We start from the raw sequence: 15,004 nt of genomic DNA on the forward strand, positions 1-15,004 counted from the left end.
GTAATTTTATAAATTATCTTGATTTATTTGAAAAAAAAAAATAATAAATAAATCTGTCACTCACAACATTTTTATCGCCTCGTTTGTTTAAAAAAAAAATTCATTTGTTTCTAATTAAAAAAAAAAAAAAACAAAGTCGCTGCTGATACTCTAATTTATATTATAGTTACCCTGTAAAAAAAATCCAGCTTAAATCCCCATATGACATTTTCAGATATTTATTCTTAGGTGGATTTCCATGGAAATTCAGGTATCCATAGTTTCCCATATGAATTTCCTATATGAAAATCCAGGTGTCTGTAGTTTTCCATATAGATTTCCTATATAGAAATCCAGGTACCCACAGTTTTCTATGGGGAATCCAGGTATCCAGAGTTTCCCATATCAATTTCCTATATGGGAATTTACGTATCTATAAATTCCCATACATATTTCCCATACGAGAATCCAGATATTCACAGTTTCTTATATGAAATCCATAGTTTCCCATATGGATTTTCTATGGGGGAATTCAGGTATTCATAAATTCCCATAAAGATTTTTATATAGGAATCCAGGCACCCACAGTTCTCTTTATGAAATCCATGGAGGAGAATTCAGGTACCCATAATTTCCCATATGAATTTCCTATTTGGGAATTCAGGTACCCATAGTTTCCCATATGGATTTTCTATACAGGAATCCAGGTGTCTGTAGTTTCCCATATATATTTCCTATACAGGAATCCTGGTATCCACATTTTCTTATATGCAATCCAGAGTTTCCCATATGAATTTCCTATAGGGAAATTCAGGTATTCATAAATTCCCATAAAGATTTTTATATAGGAATCCAGGCACCCACAGTTCTCTATGTGAAATCCATGGATGGAAATACAGGTATCCAAAGTTTCCCATATGAATTTCCTATTTGGGAATTCAGGTACCCATAGTTTCCCATATGGATTTTCTATACAGGAATCCAGGAGTCTGTAGTTTCCCATATATATTTCCTATACAGGAATCCTGGTATCCACATTTTCTTATATGCAATCCATAGTTTCCCATATGAATTTCCTACAGGGAAATTCTGGTATTCATAAATTCCCATAAAGATTTTCTACATGGGAATTCAGGCATCCATAGTTTCTTGTATGGAATCTATGGATGGGAATACAGGCATCCAGAATTTCCCACATAAATTTCCTGTATGAAAATTCAGGTATCCATAGTTTCCTATATGGATTTTCTATATGAATCCATACTTTCCTATGGATCTTCATGTAAATCCATAAATTTCTATATAATCCTGGATTTTTTTGACAGGGCAATTTAATTGTCATTAAAAATACATTACGGGGACGGAAACTAAATCCTTATCAAACTTTCTATGAACTCCAATCAATAACTCAATTAAAAAATGAATAAACAAATAATTTTATTCAAAGCTCATCAAAACCAGCCCACTTTCCCTTCTTCTTTTTACTCTTATTTTTATCACCACACCAGCAAGCCTGAGATTGAGCATCAATGAAACTCTTGCATCCCAATGCCGTGGTCCCGGTGTACAACATCTTGGCAGCTGCTTTGCACGTATTGACGATCGTCACTCCAGTGCTTTGATAACTGTCACAATATTTATATAGACATCTTTTGAACTCAAGATCGCACTTTTCTTTATCAGAATTGCAAGTATCGTAGCAGATATCGTGTTCATCGCAGCATTTTGTCATTTCTGACAGCGGCAAATATTCTTGATTTATCTTCAAATTTTAAATAAATAAATTAAGTCATTAATTACAAATAATTAAATTACGCAATTGCAATAATTAATTAAATTTTTTACCTCGATTCCTAATGACCCGCAGCCATTGCTTTGGGGAACATGACTTCTGTCAGGTTTTGCTGTCACACCTGCAATTAAATTAATTATTTTTACTCTAATTAATTTTAATTACTGACAATTATGTCAATTAATTCATTAATTATTTTATTGACAAGTAGAATTTTGTAAAAAAAAAAATTTTTAGGTTATGAGTAAAAATTAAATTTTCTGAGTGAAAAAAAATTTGAATTTACCATTAGGACAAGAGAAAATACAATTTTCTTCAACAGCAGCATCAAAAACTTCATGGATATCTTTTATTTTACGAGCAACAGTAATTGCACTTTGAAAAAAATCACCAAAGATTGTCTCTGCGCTCAAAACGGCGTCACGTAAATTTCCTAGAAGTCCAGCTCCGTATCCTGACCAAGCGTACGCGAGGAAAGTTAATAAATATACAAAAATTTTTCTATATCGCATTAAATCCATTGTAGGCAATGATTATAATTATATCAGGTATTTATAAATATGACCTTTGAATTCACTTTTACATTTGAAATTTAAACTGCGCTTTAAAAATTTAAATTACAGCTCCGGTGTCTGAAGTTGCGAGTCTGGTTTTGATAATTTTTTGTCATCACTGGCTGCGGTATTAATATATAATTGATATTTAATAAATATAAGAATAAGATGAGTGTATTTTAAATTTCAAACTAATCCTCAGTGTACACGTGGACGTTTGAATATTTGAATTTATTTATAGACTGGTCATGAGAATTTTATGTTCCCACTTGATTGGTAATGAAGGAGGTGAACAACTGCAGTGAGAAATTCAAAAATCTAGGAAGTGATGATGAAAAAAATGATAAATTTTGCTGGTTCGTATTTTTAATTACAAGCAGCAGTATCAGGAAAGATTTAAATTTAAATGTCAACTGGCCCCGCTGATCTGGTGCACGAATCAGCACAAGTAGAATTTGCTTTTAAAAAATTTCCATACGCTGATTAGCAGTGATGGGCATACTTAAGTACATTTGTATTTTAAGTACTAATTAAGTAATAAATACTTTGATATATAATAATTTTTTTTTGTAGAGTAAAAATATGCAAGTAATTAGTATTTTTAACAAGTACTAAATACGACATACCGAAGTACTTCGTATTTTATTTATTATCTAATTACAAATACTTTTAATTTTTCCTAGTACTAAATACAATAGTATTTAGTATTTTATTTTTAAACTAAATAAGAATACTTTTGTACTCATAGAACGGTTCAAGTACTAAGTACATTTGTACTGAGATTAAAAGTTGCATTCAAGTACTAGATCATTGGTATTTCTAACAAAAAATAATTAAAAACTCCCAGAGTATTTTTTAGATTGACTATAGAAGTTGAGCCAATAATAAATTAAAACGATTAAACCTTTTAACTCTACAAGAACTTTTTATTTTAAATTTTATGTCAATAGAAAAAAGTTTTTTTTTTTTTTAAGAACCCGTAAAGAAATGATGTTATAAAATTTTATATAATCATTTTTGCTCGGGTATATAAAAATGATTGATTAGATTACTGGTTGAAGCTGAAACATAAACTGTACGCGTGCACTTATTTGAACTAAACAGTATAAATTTGACAACAATATATTAATATCATCTAATGAATAAATTTGACTATTAAAATCTTAGGAGTGCAATAGTATATTCAAAAATGATAATTTTAAGTCTCAATCGTCGTATGTAAAGTTCTGGTAGTGATAGAATAAGTATTAAAAATTTTTTTTTAATAGATACTGTGACAATTATAAGTTGTAATTACAATTATGCTTAGTACTTATATCAAATTTAAGTAAAAAGTACTACAACAAGTACAATGTATTTAGTATAGATAAATCGTAAAAAATACTAAGTTACAAACTATTTAGTACTTTGTCTGTTTCTGAGGATAAGTATTTTTTAGACACGTACCAATAATTCATTTGGGTTTCAAGTCAAATTTTACTTAAATACTCAGTATTTATTAAATCCTATTTTGCCCATCTCTGCTGATTAGTTTCTTGAAGAATGGAATAGAAAATTATAAATTTATGGTAAAATTGTTTGATTTACTTATGAAAAATTGATAATAATTAAGTTTTTTAAAATATTTTTTTTGGTGTCATTATTCCAGTCCGTTTACTTTTTAGTTCGTCCATTTTTGGTTTGTGACTGCGATTGATTTTTCTATTAATTTAAAATTGTAAAAACAAATTAGTTATTACCTGGCATTAATTAACAAAAAAAAAGTTTATGCCTAAAATCATACAAGTTCTAATTACTTTGCTATTTTTTTTGGATTCATCAGCTGTGACATGGACACCAACTTCCGATGGGCTTAATTTTTCTTTTACGCTGTATTTATTCGCTTCTAGGCTTCTGCAGATCGACGACCTGTTTGAACTATATGATGAACCCATCATTTGCCTTGAGTTACTATGAGACAAATTTTATTCCTCAACAAACCAACCAAGTCTCTTACACATAACATAATGTAATGATTTCACGAAATAATTAATATAAATACAACGGAAACGTCAAAATCATTATTATTTTGTTATCATAAAATTAAATTGAACCCTCACGTTACAGTAAATTTAAACAATTTTGTTAACTAGATATAACTTTTAAACTGAGCTGTTTAAAATAAATTTTAATTAATTTATACTCAATCAAATTTTTCCTACTCAGTGATTAAATTTGTCATTATTTAATATCTTATTTTACAATACGTGATGATAAATAATTACAGTCGATAGTTTTGTATTTTTTAATCACGTATTGTCTTTTAAAAATGTCATATTACTTGTAATCAATGATAGTTTTTCTCAAGGTAATTTACATTTTAAAGAATTTATCAAAATAATTTTATTAATTAATTAAAAAATTAAAAGTATGATCATAAAATATTTAAATTTTATTTAGTTATCAAAAGTACTGGTCTTGCTGATCTGATGCACGAATCAGCGCCAAGAGAATTTGCGTTAGAAAAATGTCCATACGCTGATGGCTTTCGTGAAGAATGGACTGAAAAATTATAAACTTGTGGTAAAATACTTTGATTTAATTATAAAAAATCTCTAATAATTAATTTTATTCTCGTTGCACAGGATCAATGGGTTTAATTAAATAAAACATTAATCAATAAAAAATTTATCAATTGAAACAGTTTACATTTTTTTTTCTTTCATTTAAAATTTAAAATTTCTTGATTTATTTTTGTCGATGGAAACATCCAGTCTGTGGTCGTCTTTGGTCTCTTGACTTTGACTAGTTTTTTATTTTCTTTTAAATATAAAAAAAGTTTTAATTACTTTTAATATTTATAAGAAATATAATAATAAAAATTTAAATTACTTTAAAATCATTTTTTTTCTCCTCTGGATAAATCCGACAAAGTATGAATTCTTACCCCTGAGTCTGTTACTTTTCCTTTAACTCTGAATTGATCATTTCCAGCACCGACACTTAATCCAGATTCACCAACTTTACCTTTAACTCTGAAACTATCAGATCTAGCACCGATACTAATTCCAGATGGACCAACTTTCCCTGATACTCTCATTTTTTCACCAGTTGGACTTTTCATGTCAGAACTTACGGTAACAGATTGACCCATTGTCTTGAAATTTATTTAAAAAGTTATAAAATAAAATTATTTAATAGGAAATTACTATTTAAAATAAAATAATGTAATTAATTATCAAATAAATAATTACGTTACGGACGTTGAGTTACAAATAAACTCAATAGTTTAATAAGTAAAGTAACTAATTCAACTGTAATGTTTTCCATAAATTTTATTCAATTTATAGATAATTTAATAATAAAAATTTTCATTATTTTGTGTCTTTATCTCTACATTGTAATGATAATAAATTACAGACAATAAACATTTTTAATTTTTTATTTTTATAATTATTTTAAAAAATTTATAATCGCGTGTAATCAATGATAGTTTTCTTTTAGATAATTTAAATTTTTAAATATTTTATCAAAGGGATTATTCATTATAAATAAAACATTGACAGTATGATCATAAAGAGATTAAATTTATTATTTAATTCTCAAAAATACTGAAAAAAATTAATTAATTAATTAAAAAATCACCACAGTAATGGATTTTATTAAAATTTATCTGTCTACTGTCATGATTTTTCTTCTCGTACTGGAAACTAGACATTTTTTTTTAAATACTAAATAAAAATAATTATTTCTATTAATTAATTTATTTAATTAAATAAATTAATGATGCTGAAGTTAGTAGACAATTAAAAATACGTGATGATAAACAATTACAGTCAATAGTTTTGTGTTTTTTAATCACGTATTATCATTTAAAAATGTCCTGTCGCGTGTAATCAATGATAGTCTTCCTCTAGATAATTAACACCTTCAATTAAATAAAAAGATTTATTAATTACAAGTAAAAAATTTAAAGTATGATCATAAAATAATTAATTTATTTAATTTTCAAAAGTACTGTGCAAAAAAAATTAATTGAAAATAAAAAATTACATGATTAATAAATATTTTTTAAATTCATAATTAATTGCGATCAATTAACATAAGTACAATTAATCAAATCTTTTAGCTAATTCTCCAGTTTCGAACGCTTTCTTAACGTCAGTACCACCGCCAATGAACTCTCCCTTGACAAAAACCCTGGGTACACTTCTAGCTCCAGTTATTTCTCCCAAAATGTCCTGGTAGTCTTCCCCGTCGTCTTTTTCGTCCAGTTCAATTGCCTTGTATGTTTTGTTCATTTTATCAAAGACCTGGATTTTAAAAACAAATAAATCAATTGATGAATTAATTAATTAATTAATTAATTAATTAGTAATTTAAAGATTTACCTCCTTGGCCATTTTACAATAAGGGCAGTAAGTTTTTGAAAAAATGACCACAGTATCGGATTTTATCAAAGCTTCTACTGTTTCTTTGTCGACTGTCATGATTTTTCTTCTTGTACTGGAAACTAAACCCATTTTCTAAAGACATTTTTTTTTAAAATACTAAATAAAAATAATTGTTACTATTAATTATTTAATTTACTAATCAAATAAATAAATTTTTAAACAATAAACTGACAGATTGAAAAAAAGTGACGGCTGAATAAACAAATGAATTTAAATTTTTAAAAATTCGAATTCAAATTTAAAATAGAAAAATTAAAATTCTTGTTAATTAGTAGAGTATAAAATATAAAATTAATTATTGATGATTTATAATTATGGTTTTAATTTAAAAATACATACAGGAGAGAAAATACACAAGTTGATGAAACCTGGGCTCGGGTGCTGAATCACTTGAGATTAAACGGTAAAAATTTATATTGGTTTTTTATCAATAAAATACGTGACTAAATAAATATATATGTGGATATATATTTTATGATGAACTATTAGTCATAAGAATTAGAAATACTGGTCTACCAATCAGCTTTCCCGGAAGATTTCGGTGAGTTTTCAATACTCGACAGTCTATAGATTGGATCTGTGCTCTATTGCTAATTAATAAGAAGCAGAAAATGGTATATTTTTATATATTTAATTTAAAAGCTTGCCTATAGCGAGAGCTAGAGCTAGATCATTTCCGAATGCACCCTAATTAATATAATTATTAACACAAATGATTTTTAATAAAATGATTAAATTTCAATTTTTAAATTTCGCGCCAAGTTGCCGCTACTGCGCGTCGCTCTATTCGACGTTCAAATTTTTGCTAAAGTGGGGGCGGTCGATGAATCGCAAAATCGATTGGTTTGTATCAACTGGCGGTCCAATAGCGGCAGTCAGTATCATCGACAATGGCAGTAGTAGTCCAGATCCTTCTTTACGTTTGAATTGAAAGACAGTATCGCAGTTACGTTGTGTAATTATCCATTAAATTTGTTGCTCATAGTTATTGTTTAATTAAATTGTGCAGTGTTTGTAAAATGTTAATTGTGCAAAGTGTCTGTGGTGTCGTTAAGTGTTAAGTGTTCAGTGGTAGTGTAAAGTGTTGCTGATGGCTGATGCTGACAACTTCCTAGTTCCTGAGCAAAATCATCTGGCATCGTCTGGTAGGGAAATAGCAGTTAAGTGACGTTTTTTAGCTGCAATACACTTGGAGCAATTTAAATTAAATCTCCAAGTGTATTAGGACACCCTTCTGCATATTATTTCCCCGCCAAGGTTTGTTCAAATACTCAAGTGTTTTTTTTTAATTTTTTAAATATTTTTCTATCATATTCTGCCGCCATTTTATTTTGCCATACGATTTTTAATTTTTATCCAGTTTCTAATAATTTATTCTTTAAATATTTAAATTTACCGCGCAAGTAATGAGGATAATTAATAAAAATAAAAAATATCGAGTATATTTTTGAGTCTGGGTACAAAAAAGCGACAGGGAAAATTTCAAAAACTATACGAGAATTTAAATAATTTATACGCCAATTAATTATGATACTGAAGTTAGAAAACGTCTAATAATTTTTTGATCTTTTTTTAGACGATTAACCAGAAGAAAAAAAATATTTGAAAAAATTGCACCTGTAGTTTTTTAAATTTTCTACATGTGCGAATTTTTAGTTTTTTTTTTCTTCAAATTTAATTGTTCAAAAAAAAAATCTAAAAATTTTGAATTGTCTGCTAACTTCAGGATCATAATTAATTTGGTAATTAAAAACACTTGAATTTAAAATTGTCGGCTACTTTCAGCACCGCAGTTAATTTTTATTAATGATAAAATTTCTTTATTGTTTGCGCCACATAAATTTCATGTTTTACTGCGCGCTCTTTTGGTAAATTTCAAAAAATAAAAAAAAAATCGATAATTGTCAGCATTAAAGTGCCCAATTGCAGTCTATATATTTTTTATTAAAAAAATTATTTATTCTCTCATGACATAAATTTTTTTTATCACATATTTATTTAATTATTTTAAAGATAAATCAAAAATTTCAAATGGCTCACATGCTGACAATTTGAGACCTTTAAAAATCTGTTGGATTTCACAAAATTGCGAGCAACAATCATCGTCTGTTATACACTGAAATAACAAAAACATATTTATATATTTATATATATATGATAAATTATAATTTTTCATATTTAAATTTACTTACATAGCCATGGATTTTGCATTTCATTACATCAGGATATTTTTTGTGTTGCGATTTATCGGTGGTTGTAAAATTTATTTTTATTATCGCGATGAGAAAAAGTAATTGGAAAATTTTGTACATATTTCTGATAAAATAGAAAATTAGTTAATTAAATTAATAAATTAGTTAATGAATTATAATAATAAATTACTCACAAAAATAATTAACGTGGATATTAAATATTAAATTTCTCATTTATTCCCGATGTTACTTTTTGAGTCGCCGGCACTGACATAAATTTAATAATTTTTCATTGCTCTCATGAACTCAAACTCCTAGCAGAGTAATTAATAATTCTGTTATCTATTAATTTAACGTCACTCATGTCTATTTAAAAAGATAAAATTTTTTTATTAAAGTTCAGTTCCTGTTACAAAAAAAATTCTATTTTAAAAACTAATGACTTCAAAATTAGAAGCTCATAAAAATTTTTATCGCTCAGTGTGAGTTCAAATTTTTATTTTTATACTAAAGCCTTTTTATTTTTTTATAAAATTTGAGCTCGTGTAAAAATAAAAAATCGAACTCTTACTTTATGAATCTGCAAAAATATCTTCATCCTCATCGACTTGTTCCTTACAAACTTTATTTTCTCCATCTTTAAATTTATCTCCAAGTCTCTCTGGATGCTGAGTGCGATACAAATCCACCAGAAATTTATCCAAAACTTTAAGCGGAATTTCCAAACTGGTTTTGTGGGCATAAGAAATTAAATTCCCGCGTTTGTCAGTTAATTTCAAATTATTTGAATCAATGTAATTATTTTTTTCATCGATGACCCGCCAAAGTGTCGGTACCGCCAGTGGATCAAATGAATCAACATCAGCTGGATCGAATGGTACAGAGACTCGGTTCGTTGCCGGGTGAATTGAAAACGGCAGCTTCAATAAATGATTCAACGTCGTCGTGACATTTCTGTCAATTCGCGGGTAGCAAAAGAGTAATTTTATTTCTTCAATAAAATATTTATTATCGACCCAGACTCCGCTTTCCTGAAATCATAAATTTTATGATTACGTACAAAAAAAAATTAGGGATCTAAAAAACTTACTGATGAAATTTTGGAGTTGAAATAATTAACGAAAGCGTTCCAACGGTCCTCACTTTTGTCGACTGATTCAAATAATTTCTTAACTTCATCTTTGGTACCTCGACTTGGTAACAAATCAATAAATCTATCGACCCGTTCGTTGCCCAGCATGTCTTGTTCGACGACACACAGAGGAATGAAAACTTGATCGATTATTTTTAATGAACGTTCTAAAAATGGATTTATTATATTTATTCTAATCCGACTTCTACCGAAACAATTCCCGGATATCAGTTGATAAAAGCCGGATATTGATGACCGCTTCAGGGTGTCGTACATCAAAACTTCTTTGTCGCAAACCCATGCGTGGATTCCACGACGACCAGAAAATGCCCATAGGATATTTTTAAAATTCCAGTCTTCTATAGTTTTAAATTACAAATTTTATCAGATCATCTTTTGTCAGTACACAGTAAAAAATCTATCGAAGTAATTCATGTGGGATTGTATGGAAACCCATAAAAATCTGTATAGGAAACTATGGGTTTATGTAAAGATCCATGGGGATCAACATAAAAAAGTACGGATTTATATAGAGATCGTGTAAAGGTACCATATAAAAAAATCAATGACGGAATCCAGCTTAGATTCCCATATAGTTTTCTAACATAGATTCCAGTATTAATTCTTAGGTGGATTTCCATGGAAATCTACACCATGCAAAAATTTAAATGGAAACTTTGCTTAGATTTTTTTGTGGATTGTTACAATGATTTCCTATGGGAATCCAAACCATACAAAAATCCATATGGGAATCTAGCTTAGATTCCCACATGGTGTTTTCGGATGGATTTCCATATAGTTTCCTATGGGAATCCAGCGTAGATTCTTAAAGATTCTTACGTTGATTTTCTATGGAAATTCAAAGTATGCAAAAATCCATATGGGAAACTAGTTTAGATTTCTATACATTTCCATATGACGTTTTCGGATGAAAACTCATATCGTTTCCTATAGAAGTCTAGCAAATTCTTACTTGGATTTCCATGAGAATCCAAACCATGCAAAAATCTATATGGGAAACAAGTTCAGATTCATGGATTTCTAACATGGGGATCTAGATCTCCAAGTTCCTGAATGTATTTTTTGTATGGGAATCCAGGTATCCATGATTTTCAACAGGAATTCCTATATAAATCCTTACTTTCATATATTGATCCCCATGGATTCCTATATGGATTTCTATGGATTCCTACAAGAATTCTTTTGATAGGGCGACTAAAAATATAAATTACCTTGAAGAGATGAATTTATTATTTTACAAGCAACTTTCATATATTTCCAACATTTCCCACATATTTTATCTTTGGCACAACAAATTCTTATGTCATCATAATCAGTCAAGTCGATATCAATCACCAACTCTTTTTTCAATGGTATCAATTTTGATTTCGAGTTCCAAAAAGGTCTGAAATATTTTCAAATTTCTACGTCAATAAATTAATTTTAAAAAATATATAGATGATTACTTTTACCTCTTATTATAAATCGGACCGACATCGATTCTATTAGGAATTAATTTAAGCAATTTATCATATAATTCTTTTTCATTTTCAAATGATTCATACCGTGAAAATTTATCCTCCACTGTTCTGAAAGAAAATTCTCTCAATTCAAATGGTTCAACTGTAAAAACATAAATATATTTTATTAAAAATTTAAAAAATTCCACCTGTAGTTTTTTTAATTTTCTGTGTACATATTTCAGTTTTTTTTTATGAATGTACCAGACATGACGTTTTATAAATTTTAAATAAATATATGAATTAAAATAACGAATTTAAAAAAAACGCGCGAAATTTTTATTGATCTAAATATTAATTTTTGAATTTCTACTTTCATTTTATGTGTGAATGTAGCAGACATCAGACAATTGATAAATTTCAAATAAATAAATTTGAATAATAAAATTTAAAAAAATGCGCGCGCTGATTTTTTAATTATTAAAATACGCATTTTTTTCATGATCCTGAAATTAACAGACATTTAAAAATTTTTGGATTTTTTTTTTCAACAAATAAATGACAAAAAAAAAAAAAAAAAAAATCCACATGTAGAAAATTTAAAAAACTATGAGTGCAATTTTTTCAAATATTTTTTTTTTTTATAATTTATTGTTTAAAAAAAATCCAAAAATTATTAGATGTCGGCTGACTTCAGTCTCATATTTTTTTCTACATACATTTTATTTATTTTTTCAAAAAATTTTTAATTGTCAGTTGCATTCACACTCATTACATTTTAATTATTTATTTAAAAATTTTTAAAATTCCCGCCTGTCAGTTAAATTTGCACTCATGCAATTTTTAGTTTCTTTTTGAATTTTTTTGAATATTTGTTGAAAAAAAAATTGTGTCTTAATGTCAGGATCATAAATTTTTTAAAAATTTAATTACATTACTCATATATTATAAATATATGACACTTACTATTGCCGTAGGTTAACCAGAACTTTATTTTACTTTTAGGAAATACTGATTTGTAATAATCTTTAAGAAACATATGTTTAGTATTTTTATGCATGATTATATATATATATATATATTTAAAAAAATTTTTATTTCACTTTCATTGTTTACTAAACAAATACAAAGTGTTTTTCTTTGTTGTTTTATCTCGAAACCGAAGATACCCGAAGTTAATTTTTTTGCCGAACTGTTCTCTAAAAAATTTACGAAAATAAAAAAAAAAATTCAAAATTACAAATAAATATCCTAGTAATTATTTATGCAATAACTGATTATTTATTTATTTATTTGTAGCCTGGTTCGGCGACTGGTTCTTAGAATCAGATGCGCGCATGCGCGCCAACCGAGCGAACAAAAAAAATAAAAAAGAAGCCGGTACAGGGAAAGTTGAAGGCAATAAAAAATAAGACGCCATTGCGTGCGAGGTGAAGAACGAGGTTGGAATATTTACGCGGGGTAACTTGGACCCCTGAATATTCGTTTTAATAAAAACAATAAAAACAATAAGAATATCAACGTTGGGTTGCAAACCCCTTGGTATTGTGATAAGTTTTGTTGGTAACAAGTGATTTAGTATTCAAGTGATTTTTATTTAAATCAGTGACTCCAATAAAAAATGACATGGTGTGACTGATGGTCACAATGTCTAGGGGAGAGACTGTAGGATTTAAATAAACTGGTAGTAAGTTTCAAATAATTACGACGGTTTAATATTTTAGTTTTAACCCTGATTAAAAGAAACGATTCAAAACGATTAGAAACGATTCAATTTTACTACTATATACATTGAACATTGAGTGAATGATTTTGTTTAATCAGGGAACGAGCAATGGATCCAATGGAGTGGTTTGCGTGGAATCTTAAGAAATGGCGGGACGAATTGACAAAGACTGATCTTGATGATATGAAACAAGTCGAGAGAATTTACGAGCACGTTAAGGAACAGCAGACTGTAAGATGGGAACTGATGTCTCAGTGGCTGAGAGTGAATGCTGGTGAATTGCCAGTTGATACCGAGCCCTGGTTGTCTGCTGATCCACCTCCAGAATCAGCTGATGTTGATAAAGATGCTGCGGCAGAGGTAATTAATTCAATGAGTCCGAGCTCGTTGCAGAGAGGTGTAAATAAACTGTCGAGTATTTTATCCGATGATGAAGTGAGTGATAGTGAATCACTTCCTCGAGATAAAGCCAACGGGTTCGGTTCCTTTAAATCAGAGGCTAAGGAAAAAGTGCTCGATTCACGGGTCCAGAAATCTTACAGCGATCTGATGTCAGGTGACGAGACGGCGGTGTCTGAATCTTCTTGGTCCAGCAATAGGATAAAGTTGAAGTTGAAGTCTTCTGGTAAAAAGAAACCGGGTAAAGTTAATGAATCAATTAGTAGTATCAGAGCCAAAGCCAGAGCAAGAGCCTGGGCTAGAGCCAGAGCTAAAGCTAAAGATTCAGTGGTAAATCCTAAGAAATCAAGACGAAGTTTGTCGCCTGGCAAACCAAATCCCAGTCAAATTAGATTAAGAAAAAGTCCCATGAGAATTTTAAATCGAGTTCCTAGAACGAGATTAGTCGCCGAATGCTACAGATGCCACAAAGTTGGACACCGCTACAGAGATTGCAGGGAAATTTGGTGCCGTCGTTGCAAAATGCCAGACGTTACAGTACGGACTTGTCCCAACTGCAGGTTTACTGGACTTGACAATAACAATTGGGATGAAAAAAGAAGTAGAAGTTACTCAGACAGCCGGCAATCTCCAATTAGAAATATCAGGAGTCCCATTCGTCGGAGAGTTCGCCAGTGATTTTATTTTTTTATATTGTATATTACAGACAATAATTTTTTTATTAAATATCAATTTAAGATTTTCTGGTAATTTACATTGACAATTTATAGAATTTTTTTTTAATTCAAGTGAAGTCAATTATCATTTTTTTTTTATTTTAAGTAATTAATTTGGTAATGATTAATATTTTAGACGTAATCAACTTGTGTCAATAAAAAATAGTTAAACTAGAGCAGTATTAATAAAATTAAAAATTAATTATAAATCGTTAACGTTATTACGTCTATTATATATATTTTGATAAGAATTTATTAGTATACACAGAAAATAATAATTTCTTGGCGCTAAAAATTTTTACTTGCCTCAAGAAATTTTTTTCATGAGTCTAGAAAATTTTTACTTGAGCCAAAAAAATTTTTTTCTTGAGCTAAGAAATTATTTACTTGAGCCAAGAAAATTTTTCTTGAGCCATCAATTGTTTACTTGATTCAAAAAATTGTTTACTTGTTTCAAGAACTATTTTACTTGAGTCAAGAAAATTTATACTTGATTCAAAAAATTATTTTCTTGTTTCAAGAGAATTTTAACTTGAGTCAAGAAATTTTTTACATGAGTCTAGAAAATTTTTACTTGGTTCAAAAAATTATTTGTTTCAAGAAAATTTTTACCTGCTACAA

General features: G+C 28.5%; 4 protein-coding genes and 1 long non-coding RNA gene across 8 annotated transcripts; 2 read left to right on the forward strand and 3 right to left on the reverse strand.

The window, feature by feature from the left end:
- Positions 1-31: 31 nt before the first annotated feature.
- LOC130664973 (group XIIA secretory phospholipase A2) lies at positions 32-2,292 on the reverse strand. Its single transcript, XM_057465190.1, has 3 exons — positions 2,058-2,292; positions 1,825-1,892; positions 32-1,741 (listed from the first exon to the last, which is right to left on the reverse strand). Exons 1-3 carry the CDS (start codon positions 2,290-2,292, stop codon positions 1,421-1,423), a joined length of 624 nt encoding a protein of 207 aa, XP_057321173.1. The 3' UTR covers positions 32-1,420.
- LOC130664976 (uncharacterized) lies at positions 2,185-5,687 on the forward strand. Its single transcript, XR_008989496.1, has 3 exons — positions 2,185-2,319; positions 2,567-4,672; positions 4,765-5,687. It is a non-coding gene; the product is annotated as an uncharacterized LOC130664976 (long non-coding RNA).
- A 593-nt stretch (positions 5,688-6,280) lies between these two features.
- Positions 6,281-7,256, reverse strand: LOC130664975 (uncharacterized). Of its 3 annotated transcripts, none has more exons than XM_057465195.1 (3): positions 7,098-7,256; positions 6,696-6,817; positions 6,281-6,617 (listed from the first exon to the last, which is right to left on the reverse strand). In XM_057465195.1, the coding sequence occupies exons 2-3, from the start codon at positions 6,792-6,794 to the stop codon at positions 6,417-6,419; spliced, it is 300 nt and encodes a 99-aa protein (XP_057321178.1). In that variant the 5' UTR covers positions 6,795-6,817; positions 7,098-7,256; the 3' UTR covers positions 6,281-6,416. The 3 variants fall into 3 exon arrangements, with proteins under 3 accessions (XP_057321178.1, XP_057321179.1, XP_057321177.1); XM_057465196.1 differs by having other exon boundaries at positions 6,696-6,810; positions 7,098-7,248; XM_057465194.1 differs by having other exon boundaries at positions 6,696-6,830; positions 7,098-7,243.
- Positions 7,257-8,643: 1,387 nt separating this feature from the next.
- On the reverse strand, positions 8,644-12,829 carry LOC130664978 (DNA primase small subunit-like). 2 transcript variants are annotated; one of them, XM_057465198.1, is made up of 8 exons: positions 12,509-12,829; positions 11,555-11,705; positions 11,315-11,487; positions 10,041-10,441; positions 9,522-9,981; positions 9,145-9,316; positions 8,951-9,074; positions 8,644-8,874 (listed from the first exon to the last, which is right to left on the reverse strand). In XM_057465198.1, the coding sequence occupies exons 1-5, from the start codon at positions 12,600-12,602 to the stop codon at positions 9,523-9,525; spliced, it is 1,278 nt and encodes a 425-aa protein (XP_057321181.1). In that variant the 5' UTR covers positions 12,603-12,829; the 3' UTR covers positions 8,644-8,874; positions 8,951-9,074; positions 9,145-9,316; position 9,522. The 2 variants fall into 2 exon arrangements, with proteins under 2 accessions (XP_057321181.1, XP_057321182.1); XM_057465199.1 differs by having other exon boundaries at positions 9,145-9,356.
- A 119-nt stretch (positions 12,830-12,948) lies between these two features.
- LOC130664980 (uncharacterized) lies at positions 12,949-14,687 on the forward strand. The gene is made up of 2 exons (XM_057465200.1): positions 12,949-13,229; positions 13,367-14,687. Exon 2 carries the CDS (start codon positions 13,377-13,379, stop codon positions 14,343-14,345), a length of 969 nt encoding a protein of 322 aa, XP_057321183.1. The 5' UTR covers positions 12,949-13,229; positions 13,367-13,376; the 3' UTR covers positions 14,346-14,687.
- Positions 14,688-15,004: the final 317 nt, after the last annotated feature.

This window comes from Microplitis mediator, chromosome 3 (assembly GCF_029852145.1).
Source record: "Microplitis mediator isolate UGA2020A chromosome 3, iyMicMedi2.1, whole genome shotgun sequence".
Taxonomy (NCBI): Eukaryota; Metazoa; Arthropoda; class Insecta; order Hymenoptera; family Braconidae; genus Microplitis; species Microplitis mediator.

Coding starts and splice junctions, on each gene's coding strand:
- LOC130664978 (XM_057465198.1), bottom strand. CDS start 12,602: ATGCATAAAAATACTAAACATATGTTTCTTAAAGATTATTACAAATCA. Junction 11,706..12,508: donor CTGGTTAACCTACGGCAATA/GTAAGTGTCATA, acceptor ATGTTTTTACAG/TTGAACCATTTGAATTGAGA. Junction 10,442..11,314: donor AATAAATTCATCTCTTCAAG/GTAATTTATATT, acceptor TTAAAACTATAG/AAGACTGGAATTTTAAAAAT.
- LOC130664973 (XM_057465190.1), bottom strand. CDS start 2,292: ATGGATTTAATGCGATATAGAAAAATTTTTGTATATTTATTAACTTTC. Junction 1,893..2,057: donor TATTTTCTCTTGTCCTAATG/GTAAATTCAAAT, acceptor ATTTAATTGCAG/GTGTGACAGCAAAACCTGAC. Junction 1,742..1,824: donor GCGGGTCATTAGGAATCGAG/GTAAAAAATTTA, acceptor TAAAATTTGAAG/ATAAATCAAGAATATTTGCC.
- LOC130664975 (XM_057465194.1), bottom strand. CDS start 6,827: ATGGGTTTAGTTTCCAGTACAAGAAGAAAAATCATGACAGTCGACAAA. Junction 6,618..6,695: donor ATTGTAAAATGGCCAAGGAG/GTAAATCTTTAA, acceptor TTTAAAATCCAG/GTCTTTGATAAAATGAACAA.
- LOC130664980 (XM_057465200.1), top strand. CDS start 13,377: ATGGATCCAATGGAGTGGTTTGCGTGGAATCTTAAGAAATGGCGGGAC.